The sequence below is a fragment of the Lithobates pipiens genome, unplaced genomic scaffold (assembly GCF_037356315.1).
Source record: "Lithobates pipiens isolate NorthernLeopardFrog02 unplaced genomic scaffold, aLitPip1_a1.2 Scaffold_27, whole genome shotgun sequence".
NCBI classification, from domain to species: domain Eukaryota; kingdom Metazoa; phylum Chordata; class Amphibia; order Anura; family Ranidae; genus Lithobates; species Lithobates pipiens.
The window spans coordinates 9,651,363-9,668,151 of NW_027507788.1; the positions used below are offsets into that span (position 1 = coordinate 9,651,363).

Consider the following 16,789-nt stretch of genomic DNA (forward strand, 5'->3'; position numbering starts at 1 on the left):
TCCCAGGTCTATACACCCGCTGTGCCCATTATGAGGGGTTCCCACCATCCTTGTGCTGAGTTCCCGGGTCTGTACACCCGCTGTGCCCATTATGAGGGGTTACCACCATCCCTGTGCTGAGTTCCCGGGTCTGTACACCCGCTGTGCCCATTATGAGGGGTTCCCACCATCCCTGTGCTGAGTTCCCAGGTCTATACACCCGCTGTGCCCATTATGAGGGGTTCCCACCATCCTTGTGCTGAGTTCCCGGGTCTGTACACCCGCTGTGCCCATTATGAGGGGTTTCCACCATCCCTGTGCCAAGTTCCTGGGTCTGTACACCCGCTGTGCCCATTATGAGGGGTTCCCACCATCCCTGTGCAGAGTTCCCGGGTCTGTACACCCGCTGTGCCCATTATGAGGAGTTCCCACAATCCCTGTGCAGAGTTCCCGGGTCTGTACACCCGCTGTGCCCATTATGAGGGGTTCCCACCATCCCTGTGCAGAGTTCCCGGGTCTGTACATCCGCTGTGCCCATTATGAGGGGTTCCCACCATCCCTGTGCTAAGTTCCTGGGTCTGTACACCCGCTGTGCCCATTATGAAGGGTTCCCACCATCCCTGTGCTGAGTTCCCGGGTCTGTACACTTACTGTGCCCATTATGAGGGGTTCCCACCATCCCTGTGCTGAGTTCCCGGGTCTGTACACTTACTGTGCCCATTATGAAGGGTTCCCACCATCCCTGTGCCGAGTTCCCAGGTCTGTACACCCGCTGTGCCCATTATGAAGGGTTCCCACCATCCCTGTGCTGAGTTCCCGGGTCTGTACACTTACTGTGCCCATTATGAAGGGTTCCCACCATCCCTGTGCCGAGTTCCCGGGTCTGTACACCCGCTGTGCCCATTATGAAGGGTTCCCACCATTCCTGTGCTGAGTTCCCGGGTCTGTACACTTGCTGTGCCCATTATGAGGTTTCAACCATTCCTCCGAGTTTTCCTAACTCTAATGCATCCGACTGCATTCTGCATTATACAAAATATTTTAGAAAGGCAGTGGCAGACTAGGAGCCTCTCGTAATGACCACAGAAGACATGTAGAAATCACGCCACAAGAGACCGCCTCTCCAAAATAGTGCCGGTGTTCTGGCAGATAGTGTCCCGCCATCATATAGTGTCCGCCCCGTACTGCGCATGCACAGTACACAGCGGACGCTATCTGATGGGGGACCTTATATGATGGGACACCAGCTTAAGACTCTGGCAAACAAACAATGGCATGGAAGACCGGCAGGACTTTTCTTTAGGGACAGCTGTGAACAAGTAAATGCCACACCTTTCCTATAAGTAGACTGACTGAGTCACCCGGCGGGCAGAGTATTAATAATTCATCCACACAGGTTTTCACGCCCTCAGACTATCAAATGACATGAAGCTCAGTTAAGAAACTACGACTTAAAGCGGAACCAACCGACCGGATAAGATGGCGGCTCCCTTGCCCGTCAAGGATAAGAGGGTTTAGTTCCACTTTAAGTGAAAGAAATCCTCTGTATGCCATGTAGCAGGATGGTGCGTTTACCACCGCTACCTCCATCCCCTCCCCACCGCTCGCTGGTTGCCACTGGCACCATCAGCTTCCCAGCGCACAGGTTCCTACCAAATGACACAGTTGGTAGAGTCTGATGGGGGAAGCTGAGAGACGGGTGACCCAATCAGGTCTGCTCCCGTCTTGGGATGGGCAGCAGGTGGTGAATTAATTCAGCCAATAGCAGGCTGTCTATTGGCTTTGGCAGCTGCCCACTGCAAATCTCAAAAGGGAGAGGACCTGATTGGGATTCAGAGAAACTAGATCCCCATCAGGCTCCGCCCAGCCAGCTATAAAACATTAGCCACTGCACTGTGTGGGAGGACGCTCAGCTCTACTGAGAACAGGTTTCATATGGACACTCCCAGCAGGACAAAAATGTCACCCCCTTGCACCCAAAAACATGCAGCCATTTCCAACAGGTACATATGATGACATGCCGATTGCAAGCTTGTTGATATCAGTGCGTATATTCAACACTGGGATAATGGCAATGTCAAAAAAAAAAAAAGTATGACGAAACGCGTAGGATGGAGCCTAATGTGATGCCATCATGCGTAGCAGCCACCGGGCTGAAAGGAACGTATATGGCAGTGATGGTGAACCTTGGCACCCCCAGATGTTTTGGAACTACATTTCCCACATCTCATGCACTCTGCAGTGCAGCTGAGCATCATGGGAAACTCAGTTCCAAAACATCTGGGGTGCCAAGGCTTGCCATGACCGGTATATGGGATCGATTTACACTGCAGCTTACGGCGATAAGCCTATACTGATTTATTTGATGTGACTGCACTGCTAATATTTTTAACCACTTCAAGACCAGGCCTATTTCTGACACTTGTTTACAAAACTAAAAACCCGGATTTTTTTCCTAGAAAATTACTTAGAACTCCCAAACATATAAACTTTTAGCAAAGACCATAGAAAAAATGGCGGCCATAGCGATATTTTATATGTCACACGGCATTAGCGCAGCGGTCTTTCAAAAATTCTTTATTTTATTAAATAAACTTCACTGAAAAAAAAAAAAATATATATATATATATATATATATATATATATATATATATATATATATATATATATATATATATATATATATATATATATATATATATATATATATATATATATACATACACACACATACACATACATATATACACACACACACACACACACACACACACATATACACACACACATACAATATCTAGTTTTATTTTTTAGTACTCACCGATACCTAGCACAACTGTTTTTTTTTTTTTTTTTTTTTTTTTTTTTTTAACGTCAGCAATGGTACAAAGCATTGAAAAGTTATTTACAAATGAAATAAGTGTTTATAAAAAAGGGTTAAAAAAGAGGAACATTTGTTCATCCCTTTGATCTGCAGATGAAGAAACAGAAATATACAAAAACAATGTTTCTTTTTATTTTAGTGTTTCAGGGCTGAGCAATGTTGTTAATAAACATTGCCGGTGTTCTGGCATATAGTGTCCTGCCATCATATACTGTCTGCCCCGTACTGCGCTTGTGCAGTACGGAGCAGAAGAAGCGTTGGAAAATCTCCGAAGATGAACGGCGCCTGCGCCGTGAGTGAAGGTGGTAGTCCCACCATCCAAGCGGACATAGGGCTGGCAAAAATTAGAGGGCCCCTCGCAGGCTCACTGCGCTCGGCTCTTTTATAGTCCAACTCTATGTCCACTTGGATGGTGGGGCTAGAACCTGGACTCACGGCGCAGGCGCCGTTCATCTTCGGCCATTTTCGGAGTCTGTGTGTGCTGTGTACTGCGCATGCGCAGTACACAGTGGACACTATGTGATAGGACACCGGCTGCTTTTTTTTTTTCTTTTTTTAGCAGCTCCAATTACCAGACCTCTAAAACTGGGGAGACCCACCAACAGCTCAAAGAACTGAGCCTGAAATTATCAGTTTCAGGTATCGGTGCATTTACACGAGTGCCGATACGTGTGCAAATAATCGGCATTGCCACCGAAGTAGGTGCAACCCTACAAAAAAAAATAAAAAAAAATAAGTTTATATATTTTTATTATTACATTTTTTTAATTCTGACCACTATTTTTGCTGTCACAAGGATTGTAAATATCCCTTGTGACAGTAACAGGTACTCTTTTTGAAACGATCTGGGGGTCCAAAAGACCCCAAACCCCTCCTCTGCACTTTAATTTAAAAAAAAATAATTCAGCATTTTTTTTTTTTAAACTGGCGCCATTTGCCGAGTTAGGCTGGGTTCACACTGGAGCGGCTACGAGAACCGGATGCGATTCGCACCGCACTGCAGTGCAAATCACATCCGATCTCCGTAGCGATGCGAGTTCGGCCATACAGATAGTATGGCTGAATTCGCATCGCACCCGCCGCAAACTCGCACGGGACCCTTTTTTTGGTCCGCAGCAGAATCGGATCGCATGGGTGTTCACACCATGCGATCCGATTCCTGTCCGAGTTTGCAGATCGCACTGCGATATGCGAACTGATCTGGGGGTGTCATTAACATTTCACTGACACTCCCAGCAGTCCGCATAGGGCAGTGTGAACTGCTGGCGGGAGGCATGCGATGCGGGAACCCGACGCGGATTCGCGGCGTTCCCGCATCACTTCAGTGTGAACCCAGCCGTAACCAGAAGTGACTTTGCTTCCAGGTTACTACATCGGAGCCCCGATCCAAGCCAATTCCAGCTTAGTTCGGGACTCCAGCCAGCCGGCGGAACAGGAGACCTGGGGAGGCGCAACATTGGTTATTCTCACATGAAAAACGACCATCCACTCTATAATAAAAAACGGTGCTGGGGTGATGCCTCCCCTGCTTTACTGCATGAGCCGAGGAGGAGTGGAGGCCGGAGCACACCTTTCCTCGGGGGCATTATAGGGATTGATCCCTCGAGTGCTTACGGCCACTCAATAAATAAGGGGGCCAAGAATGTCTACCAAGCATGCCATGTTTTCTGTCCTTACTGATATCATAGACAAAGTATTGTTGGTGCAGCAAATATTTGGCACACGGAAACTTACACATAAAGTCTCACAATGCAAAATAGCCAATGGTTGGCTGCAATACATATAGAGAGCCTGGAAAAAGTATTCATACCCCTTGACATTTTTCACGTTTTGTCATGTTACAATCAAAAAAAACGTAAATGTCTTTTATTGGGATTTTATGTGATAGACCAACACAAAGTGGCACATAATTGTGAAGTGGAAAGAAAATGATAAATAGTTTTCAGATTTTTTTCTACGAATAAATATGTGAAAAGTGTGTGTGTGTGTGTGTGTGTGTGTGTGTGGGGCATTTGTATCCAGTCCCCTTTTACTCCGAAACCCTTAAAAGCAGAGTTCCGGAGCTTTTGGCTCCACCTCCACCATACCAATTACATGCAGCCAGCTAATGGCCACTTATAGGGGCGCAATACACCATACTACTTTACAAGTACTTCTACAGCAAGCTGGCTGCCGGGGGCTGCATTTGTGCGGGAGATTGCCATGGGAGCCGAGTCAGGGGATTGGGGGCTTTTTCGCCGCCGCCCCCCAGCAAAGCGCCACCCTGGGTCTGCACTGATGATGAAGCCCTGTACCCTCCAGCAAAATGATTGTGATGATTCTGTGTCCACTCCGGGCATAGTACATTCTCTCAGTGGGGGGTGGGGGGGGGAGGGGGGGTTAGGGTAATAGTTCATCTTTTCTGAAAAGGTGAAGTTCCCTTTTAAGCTCTGGTTCCTGCCAGCGCAGCTTCGAAAAAAAATAAAATAAAAAATATCGGCAATCAGTAGTGCAGGAACCCTTTTCTGGTTTGTTGCAATTTGAGCAGATCCATTGCTGGCGATGGGGAGTGACTTGTCATGCGATTTGGAACCGAAGTCGCACCGGTGTGATCAAGGACTAAGTCCTGGTTCACACTAGTGCGGCTTTGAAATCACAATACTTCAGATTGATTTCAAAGCTGCAAATCATTACGATCCGGACCTTCAATTTCATTGCAGCTAGCAACTTCATTTAAAGCGGTAGTAAACCCGCACATTTTATTTTTTTTTTTAAACCTGCAAAGCAAAAGGCATAATGAGCTAGTATGCACCGCATACTAGCTCATTATGAAATACTTACCTTAGAACGAGGCCCCAACATCTGGCCCGATCCACGCCGAGGGAGCTGACATGCTCCCTCTGCGTTTCTTCCGGGTATCGCGGCTCCGGCGCTGTGAGTGGCCGGAGCCGCGATATCGTCACTCCCGCGCATGCGCGCGGGAGATTTCAGTCCGGCCGCTGCCGGATTTTGACGGCGAAAAACCCCTTGTGCGCATGCGCCGCTGCAGTCAGCGGCGCATACCGAGGGGAATAGGAGATTTTTTTTTACCTACAGGTAAGCCTTATTATAGGCTTTCCTGTAGGTAAAAGTTAAAAATGTGGGTATACAACCACTTTAAGAGAAGTTAAAAAAAAAAAAAAGAAGAAGAAGATTGTAAAGGTTCGTGTTTTTTTTTTTCCACTTTAATGATCCTATGCATTAAGGTGAAAAAAAAACATCTGACAATATCAGCCCCTCCGTTTTACTTACTTGACCCCTCGAAAGTTCCGCGCTCGCCCCCACGACATCATCTTCGCCGCTCAGCCTGGCCGTTCATTGGTTACAGTGGATGGATTGAAAGCAGCACAGCCATTGGCTCGTGCTGCTGTCAATCACATTCAATGATGCAGGGGGGGGGGGTGGTGCAGGGCCGAGTGATACAGTAAGCGGCTATGTCCGCCGGCTGCATCACGGGAGCGTGCCCGCAAGCACTCCACACCATGCGAGGGAGCTCCCATGAAGGTGTCAAGTCCTTGTGGGAGGGGGTGCTAATAAATCAAACAATGAGGCACACAATGACACAATGTACTCAGCACAGTGACGGGAGATCCCGATGACAACTGTCAATGCTGATGATACATGCTGTGATTGTACCGATGACCCAATAATGTATATACTGCTAATGATGATACAATGTATTCAATCACAAAATATAAACAAAGTGGTTGTGATGCAAAACATTCAGCACTGTGATAGTGACGCTGATGACATATAATGTGTATTGCTGGTGATGATATAAACACAGTGGTCATAATGACACAATGTATCCAGTACTGTGATGGAGATGTTAATGACATCATTTGCATACTGCTGGTGATAATACAATGTATCCGGCACAGGGAAAGCGATGCCAAAGATAACATAAGTAGATTTCTGGTGATGACATCATGTTGTACTCAGTGACACAATATAAACAAAGTGGTAATGATAAAGTGTAGCCAGAAACGTGATAGAGATGTAAATGACATCATTTGTATATCACTGGTGATGACACAGCATCCAGCGACATACGCATGCTCCGGTGATGATACAATGCTGGAAACATTGTGTTAGTGATATCATAAAAATATTATAAACACAGTGGCGATGATGATACAAATGTATCCAGTGGTACCATATAAAACACAATGGTAATGATGATCAGGGCACGACAAACCCCAGGCGCCAGGTCGCCAATGCGACCAGAAATCGCAACCTGGCGCCTAAGCTACCACCAACTCACTCACTATTGATGCCCCAGGACATGCAGAGCATTAACACTGACTGCCGTCCTCCTCCCTACTCAGCGGGGCTGTGTGTGAAACTGACAAGCAGCTGAGAGAGGAGGATCTGTCAGATTTCAGCTTGATGTCAGGGTGGGCGGGACCTAGCCGCTATCAAACACCAGCCAATGTAATCTGGGCGGGCCGCTACGTGTATGTGGCCCGCCCCTTTTCTTAAGCAGTCCAATCGTTGTCTGGCGTTTGATAGCTGCTGAGTCCCGCCCATCCAGCTGGGTCCCACCCATTCCGACATTAAGCTCAATTCTGACAGCTCCTCTGTTACATTTCAGTAACAGAGTGCTCTGTGTGAAACCTGTCAGCGCCAACCAGTGCCGCCGATCAATACCACCTGCCACCACCAACCAGTGCCACCTGCCAGTGCCGAGTGTCACCGCCAATCAGTGCCACCTGCCAATGCCGAGTGTCACCGCCAATCAGTGCCACCTGCCAATGCCACCGCCAATCAGTGCCACCACAAACCAGTGCCACCTGCCAATGCCACGGCCAATCAGTGCCACCTGCCAGTGCCACCTGCCACCGCCAACCAGTGCCACCGCCAACCAGGGCCCCCTGCCACTTCCAAACCAGTTCCACCTGCCAGTGCCAATAGTGCCACCTGCCAGTGCCATCTGGCAGTTCCACGTGCCTGCCAGTGGCAACCAGTGCCACCTGCCAGTGCCACTGCCAATCAGTGCCACCTGCCACTACCAATCAGTGCAACGTGCCACCACCACTCAGTGCCATCTGCCAGTGCCACCACCTATCAGTTGCAACTAGTGCCACCAACCAGGGCCACCGCCAACCACGGCTCCCTGCCATCACCAACCAGGGCCACCTGCCAATCAGTGCCACCTGCCAGTTCCATCTGTTGCAAGCTTTACTCTTTCTGGTCAGCCCATAACCCTGATACAACAGCGAGTTAGGTATAGGGGGTGAAAATGAGTGGCCTTACCCCGGGAGCTGACAATCCATACCAAAAAAAATAAAAAAATAAATAAATAAACTGGCTCCTAACTTTTTTAACTGGCTCCTAAATTTAAAGCAAATTTGTCAAACCCTGATGATGATACAATGTATCCAGTGACACAATATAAACACAGTGGTGATGATACAATGTATCCAGTGACACAATATAAACACAGTGGTGATGATACAATGTATCCAGTGACACAATATAAACACAGTGGTGATGATACAATGTATCCAGTGACACAATATAAACACAGTGGTGATGATACAATGTATCCAGCACTGTAATAGTGATGCTAATAATGATATAATGTACATATGCTGCTAATAAAACAAAGCACCCAGCACAGTGATAATGACACAATATCCTGGCGATGATGTCATGTATCCAGTGACATAATACTATATTATTAGGTATACACTATTGGTAGAACATATCCAGCATTGTGATAGCAATGATGAATAACAACATGTATACACTGTTGATACAAAGTAGCCAGCACTGCAATAAAGGCACTATATATTACGGTACATATAAATGATGATACATAGTATTCAGCGTTGTGAAAGGGATGCTGATGAAGAAATAATACTATACAAATATATACATTGCTGATGATGTAATATGACCAGCACTGTGATAATGAAGACAAACGCATTTCATCATCATGGCATTGGATACATTATATTAAAAAATGGTGGTGATCATACAATAGATGCAGTGCAATAATACTACTTATAATAATAAGTAGATTCCGACACATTGGGGCTTATTTACGAAAGGCAAATCCACTTTGCACTGCAAGTGCAGTCGCTGTAAATCTGAGGGGTAGATCTGAAATGAGGGGAAGCTCTGCTGATTTTCACATCCAATCATGTGCAAGCCTTAAAATTCAGTTTTTTTATTTTCCTTGCACGTCCCCCTCATATCTACGGTGACTTTACTTTGAAATGCACTTGTAGTGCAAAATGAATTTGCCTTTCGTAAATAACCCCCCCCCCATGTAACAGATATAGATAAATTATATATAGCGAAATAAATCAATGATATATATATATAAAAAAAAAAAAAAAAAAAAAGTATTTTAATAAAAATGCTTTTGGAGTAAAAATCTACCTAAAGATAGCTTTTTAAGATACATTAACTGTTTATTCAGCACATGAAAGGAGCTTAGTTATGTAGCATGAGGCTGTATATTCTGCAATATTTACTTTTTTTTGGTAAACTCATTCAATGAATCCAGGCTCTGCAAGCTGAGATAACATGCACTGCATTGGTGCATTCACACAATTTTACAGTAACCATGAGATAAAACAAAGTTCAGGAATATTCCTTTATCCCATTGTTTTGCAAACCTATGTACACTACAAACTGTATGAGTGAATCGGTTTTGATGTCGCCGTTTTACTAACCTGACAGATTATTATTCTACATAGGAAACCTTCATTTGCAAATATTAAAAGATTCTAACTATCAGCCAGAAGTCCTTACATTTAAAGAGCACCTGTCATTTCAGATCCATCATGGCAGAGCCTGTTAGCAGGCGTGCAGTCACCCGCTGCCGCCACGTCCCTCACCTTGTTGTGTCACCGCCGCATCACCAGCCGTCCCACTAAAGTGAATGGGATGGTCGGTGAGCCAACAGCGGGTCGGAGGAGCAGCCAATGCAGGATAGAGGTGACAGTTGCTCTTTAAAAATGATGATTAAAATCAAGCTATTTTACGAGTGATTTAAATCAAATCCACACACCAAAGGATGTAGAATAGCATTACAATAATGTCTACACTGGTGATGATAGCATTGTATGCAGCACTGAATAATATATATATATATATATATATACACACACACACACACAATGTATCCGGGGTCATGAGATGGGGGGGGGGATTTGTAAAAATTATATATATATATATATATATATATATATACACACACACACACACACATATACATACACACACCTATACCCCAATACTTTCAGGCTCGGCTCTTTGAGCTGTCAGCGGGTCTCCCCTGTGTTAAACAAGTCCGGTAATTGGAGCGGTCAGAGAAGAAAAAAAAAAAAAGCAGTCGGCAATGTTTATTAACAACATTTCTCAGCCGCTGCAACACTATGATAAAAATAAAGTTTCCTTTTGAATGTTTCTTCATCTGCAGATCAAACGGATGAACAAAATGTTCTTCTGTTTAACCCCTTATAAACCCTCAATTAACTCTAATCAGCCGTAACTCCTTAATTATTTTGCTTTTTATTATTTTTATTTATTTTTTTCACATTTTTTTTTTTTTTTTTTTAAACAACTACAACTTTTTTTGTTTGCTTTGTTAGTGAATATTTTTACACATATACATTAACATATTTACACATTTCACATTGAAAAAGCACAAAATTAAAAAAAATAAAATAATCTATTCATGTCATTTGTAAAATAACTTTACTTTTCAATGCTTTGTACATTGCTGACAGCTGAAGTGAAAACAAAACAGTTGCGGTAGGTATCGGCAAGTACTAAAAAAAAATAAAAATAAAACGGTATTGGTACTTGTAGAAAAATAAATAAAATGGTATTGGTGCATCCCTAATATAGAGTATATTGATGATAATGATGCAATGTATCCAGTATAATAATAAAATAGTATATAAAATATAGGATGATGAGGATAAAATGTGTAATATTATATATAGATGATACAATGTATCCAGTGTTGACAATGAAGGTATAACAAAAAAATAGATGATGATGATACAATGTATCCAGTATAGTAATAATAATGTTATATTATAGATAATGTAACCAGTTTTATCAGTATAAGAATACAATGTATCCGTGTAATGATAATAAATATAGATGATAATACAATGTTTAATACTATTATATATAGGTAATGATATAATGTATCTAGTGTTGATGATGAATGTATAATATATAGAATAGATGATACAATGTATCTGGTGTAATAACAACATTATATATAGATGAGGATATAATGTGTAATAACAGATACCTGGTGCTGATAATGAAGGAATAATATATAGAATAGATGATATAATGTATCCAGTGTAATAATGTTATATTATATATAATGTGACCAGTGTTATCACAATATATAAGAATACAATGTATCTGTTATGATAATAACTATAGATGATGGTGAGGAGACAATGTGTAATAATAAAAATATAGATAATGATACAATGTATCCAGTGTTGATAATGAAGGTATAATATATAGAATAGATGATGATACAATGTATCTGGTGTAATAATAACATTATATATAGATGAGGATACAATGTGTAGTAGTAATAATAATAATAACAACAGATGATACAATATATCCACTGTTGATAATGGAGATATATATATATATATATATATATATATATCACTATATATATAATATTATATATAGTGATGATGCAATGTATCCGGTGTAATGATAAGTAAACATAGATGATGAGGATACAATGTGTAATGAATATATATATATATATATATATATATATATATATATATATATATATATATATATATATATATATATATATAGAAAGAGAGAGAAAATAGATGATACAATAATAACATTATAGAGATGATGATACAATGTGTAATAATAATAGATATAGAAGATGATGATACAATGTATCTGGTAATAACATTATATATAGATGAGGATACAATGTGTAGTAGTAATAATATATGATGATGATACAATGTATCCAGTGTTGATAAATGAAGGTATAATATATAGAATAGATGATGATACAATGTATCCAGTAGTAACATTATATATATTGATGATGATACAATGTATGCAGTGTAATGATAAGATTATAGTGATGATGATACAATGTGTAGTAATAATAATAGATGATGATGATGATACAATGTATCCGGTAATAACATAATACATAGATGAGAATACATTGTATCCGGTGTAAGGATATAATATATAGTGATGATGAGGATACAATGTATCCAGTAGTAACATCATATATAGTGATGATGATAAAAAGTGTTGTAATAATAATATAGCTGATGATGATGTGTATCCGGTAATAACATAATATATAGATGAGGATACATTATGTAGTAGTAATAACATTATAGTGATGATGATGAGGATACATTGTATCCAGCAATAACATTATATATAGTGATGAGGATACAATGTGTAGTAATAATAATAATAGATATGGCTGATGATGATACAATGTTTCCGGTAATAAGATAATAATACATAGATGAGGATACATTGTATCCGGTGTTATGATAATAATAATAAAGCGCGCCCCCTTCACGTGCCCGCGCCTCCTCCCCCCTCCCCCCAGCAGGTGATGTTCTATGGGGGTCTGCCCCCTCCCCCACTCCCGGTTCCCCTCACCCTCCTCCGCCCACCTGAGCGCTGTGCTTGTCCCGGTCACAGGCCACCGCCGGGCGCTTGGCGTTGCTGGGTACGCCGGGTATCCGAGGCTTGGCCGGCTCCGCCTCCTCCGGGACCCCTGCCCTCTGGAACGCCACCCGGGCCCGATCAGCCCGGTTTCCGCTTCTACCCCCCCACGGCCGGCCCGGAAAGCGGCCCCGAACCGAGCCCGAGGCTCCGGGACCCGCCGAGGCCGCAGCCGCCATCTTCATCCGCTCTGCGAACTACAGGCCGCTCGCTCCGCACTACGCCTGCGCCGAGCGCTCCGCTTTTTTCCCTCGCCCCGCCCCTTGGCCCGCGGGGCACCACGGGATTGCAGTCCTCGGGACAGGGAGCAGAGCGACGCCGTGCGAGAGCGCGGACTACGCTTCCCGGCCGCCACCGCGGCGCAGGCCCGCTAGTTCAGCGGCGAGGGGCGCCATGGGGGATGTAGTTCACAAGCAGCGCCGTAGCGCGGAGCCTAGCTGACGGGCAGACTACAATTCCCGGCAGCCACCGCGCACAGGCCTACTCTTGGGTGGCAGAGCCGCGATGCATCAAGGGATCGTAGTTCTGGAACAAGGACAGAGCATGCTACAGCGCAAGACAAGGAACTACGTATCCCGGCATGCCATGCGTCCAGAGACGCAAGTCTTTATGGGCCAGTAGTTCTTGAGGAGACAAGTGACAGTGTTGTCAATGTACGGCTGAACAACATTTCCCATCAGCCACCGCGCGGCTTTTAGGATAGAGCGAGGGAGGAGGCATTGGCCCAGAATAGACAGGTCGGGAACAGCGAGGGGGGGCGGAGCATGCGCAGCTGTCAAGACTTAGAGCTCGGGCACGCCTATTGGACAGACAACTACAGGGCATCTGAGGACCCCTCCCCACCTCCACCACCAATCCCGACATGCACTGCGGCCCCCTGACTGACAGGGGCTGCTGAGGGGGAGTTTCCCGCCTCTTCCACAAGAACCATCTTATGTAACTGAGGAGAAAACTTCCATACAGAGAGTGCAACACACCATTAACCCAAATCCTGAGGAGAAAACCCCCATACAGTACAACACTGACACAACACTGGCCTTCTATATGTACAATACAGCAAAAATATATACATAAAAGTATATCAAATAAAGATTGAAACCATTGCTATATCATTTTATACTAACAATCATTTATTATCTGAAATAAAATATATGTACAAACAGAATATAAAACGTTATGTATACCTTTACTATATAATTTTATATAAAATCACATTTATTACCTATAATTAACCACTTAAGGCCCGGGCCTCTTTCTGAGATTTGTTTACAAGTTAAAAATAATTGTTTTTTGCTAGAAAATCACTTAGAACCCTCGAAAATTAGCCATTTTTTTTCTAACACCCTAGAGAACAAAATGGTGGTCGTTGCAATACTTTCTGTCACACCGTATTTGCGCAGTGGTCTTACGAGCGCACTTTTTTGGGGAAAAAAACACCTTTTTTGACTTAAAAAATAAGACAACAGTAAAGTTAGAGCCGGTTTCCTATCATATACTGTCCCCCATCGGATAGTGTCCGCTGTGTACTGCGCATGCGCAGTACACAGCACACACAGATTCCGAAAATAGCAGAGTCCAGGTTCCATCCCCACCATCCAAGTGGACATAGAGTTGGAACATAAAAGAGCCGAGCACAGCGAGGCCAAGCCTGAAGAGTGGCGAGCGAAGCAAGGCCGAGCCCGAAGCGTGGCGAGCGAAGCGAGCCCGCGAGGGGCCCTTTAATTTTCCCAACCCTATGTCCGCTTGGATGGTGGGGCTACCACCTCCACTCGGCGCAGGCGCCGTTCATCTTCGGAGATCTTCCGAAGCTTCGTCCGCTCCGTACTGCGCATGCGCAGTACGGGGCGGACACTATATGATGGCAGGACACTATCTGCCAGAACACCGGTTCACACATGGGGCGACTCCTCAGGCGACTTAGCCGCCTGACAAGTCGCGTCCCGTTCTGTACTGTGGAACCGTTCTAATAGGAGCGACTCAAGTCGCTCCGACTTAGAAAAAGATTCCTGTACTACTTTTGGGGGCGACTTCAGGGCGACTTGCGTCGACTTCTATACAGAAGTCATTTTGCAAGCCGCCGCTGAAGTCGGATGACGGTTGCCTGAGGCAGTACTTCATATTCCCATCGCACACACACATTCCTAGATGCGCTCTCAAATTTGGAGAGCTAGATACTGGTTCAAGTCACGGTGAAGATATTTGCCAGCACACCATGGAACGGCACAAATAGCGTCCAAACGGGTGTTTTATTGCATGATCACAACACAAGGAAGATATTTGCCAGCACACCATGGAACAACACAAATAGCATTCAAACGGTGATTTATTGCATGATCACAACACAAGGATATCCTTGTGTTGTGATCTTGCAATAAATCACCCGTTTGGACGCTATTTGTGTCGTTCCATGGTGTGCTGGCAAATATCTTCACCACAGTTGCCTGAGGCAGTCGCGCTGCAAGTCGTGCTGCCTCAGTCTGAACCGACTCTTAGCTCAATTGTTTTTATACTGTGAAAGACAAAAGTTACGCCAAGTAAATTGATACCCAACATGTCACGCTTCGAAATTGCGTCCCTGCTCGTAGAATGGCGACAAACGCTCACCCTTAAAAATCTCCATAAGCAACGTTTAACCACTTCAGCCCCCGGAGCATTTGGCTGGACGAAGACCACAGCACTTTTTGCGATTCGGCTCTGTGTCACTTTAAATGGCAGTTGCACCCAAACAATATATATATTGCTGATGCTACACTTATCTGAGTCCATCTGAGTCCTTCAACTTTGGTAAGAGTCCATATTACACTGGGTGGTGGAGCACGTTGGTGAGAGTTGGATCATGCACATCATCTGTTATCTACATTTTTTTGCACCAATTTCTGAACTTTCTTTTTTTATTTCATATGCTTTTTTGGATTTCACTTGTGGTACTCTTTGTTCATCATTTATGGATTTTTTTGGAATGGCCCCCATAGATTGGTGGTCAAGTTATAAAGGACCCCTTATATTGGTGGCCAGTGAAGAAGGCCTGCTGACATCGATGGTCAGTTGAGAAGAGCCCCCTTAGATTGGTGGTCAGTGATGAAGGTCCCCATACATTGGTTGTTAGGGGAGAAAGTCCACCTTAGATTGGTGATCAGGGGGAGAAAGGTGGCAGAAGATGCAATGTTTTGAAGATGAATGTTATGCCGTGCCTCCTGTATCTTCTACAGGCATTACCAATTAATATACCTCAGGTGTTTTTTCTGAAGCACCGGACAGCCTTCAACAAATATGGTTGGCAAGGCAAACTTTCCCATCTCCAAAGATCGCTCCTGCGAAGACCCAAGCTAAGTGGAGGGATTGGCCTTCCAGATCCCATTTTATATTGTAGGGCAAGCCATAGGGCTAGCGTGATCGACTGGTGCAGACACTCCCCATATAAATTGTGGGTTTCCTTGGAGCAGGAGTCAGTACCAGTTCCCTTAGCCAGCCTCCCAATGGACAGAGGCCCCATTAGTCGACTCTTTTTTCCACACCCACTGATTGGAACCACCTTATCCGAAATCCGAAAGTACTACAAGCTGGCCACAATCTCCAGCTTCCCTTCTCCAATGACGCTGATTATCGGCCACCCAGACTTCACTCCAGGTTGTATTGATAAAGCCTTCCAACTTCAACCAGACCAAAACTTAGAGCCTCCACCTTCTTTGGGCCCATTGGGTGGGTTCGCCCATCGGTCTTGTTTGGCCATTTTACCGCCTTTGTTCTTGGCTGCTGGAAGCTCTTGCAACTCTCCTATTTTCTTCGGTCCCTTCCGGATCATAACTTCTTTCGCAGAACTTCTACTCCATTGGAGGACCTCTGCCTAGGGGAAGGATCCATACGGAAATCTCTTTCCTCCTCTTATAGTATCTTGCTGCAGTTACATCTCAACAAGACCCTCTCTACTTGGGAAAATGGGAAAGAGACCTTAATATCACTTGCTCTGAAGATCAAAAGAATCAGGACCTTTTCTTTGCTCATAAGGGGTCGATTTGCAGCAGATACCAGGAGACCTCCTATAAAACTCTGAGGCCGCGTACACACGGGCGGACTGTTCGCCCAACTTTGTCCGCTGAACAGTGTTTGGGCAGACAGTCCGCTCGTGTGTGGGCTTTCAGCGGACAGTTTCAGCGGACAGTTTGACGAACAAGGTTTTAC

The 16,789-nt window shown here is 44.2% G+C and overlaps 1 protein-coding gene across 2 annotated transcripts in view; it reads right to left on the reverse strand.

Annotated features, from left to right (window-relative positions):
* KMT2B (lysine methyltransferase 2B) overlaps positions 1–12,860 on the reverse strand; it is a 76,703-nt gene extending 63,843 nt beyond the window's left edge. For both annotated transcript variants that reach the window (XM_077456395.1, XM_077456394.1), the window contains exon 1: positions 12,559–12,860. In XM_077456395.1, the coding sequence (XP_077312521.1) occupies positions 12,559–12,795 (237 nt within the window). In that variant the 5' untranslated portion in view covers positions 12,796–12,860. The remainder of the gene's footprint in view (positions 1–12,558) is intronic.
* Positions 12,861–16,789: the final 3,929 nt, after the last annotated feature.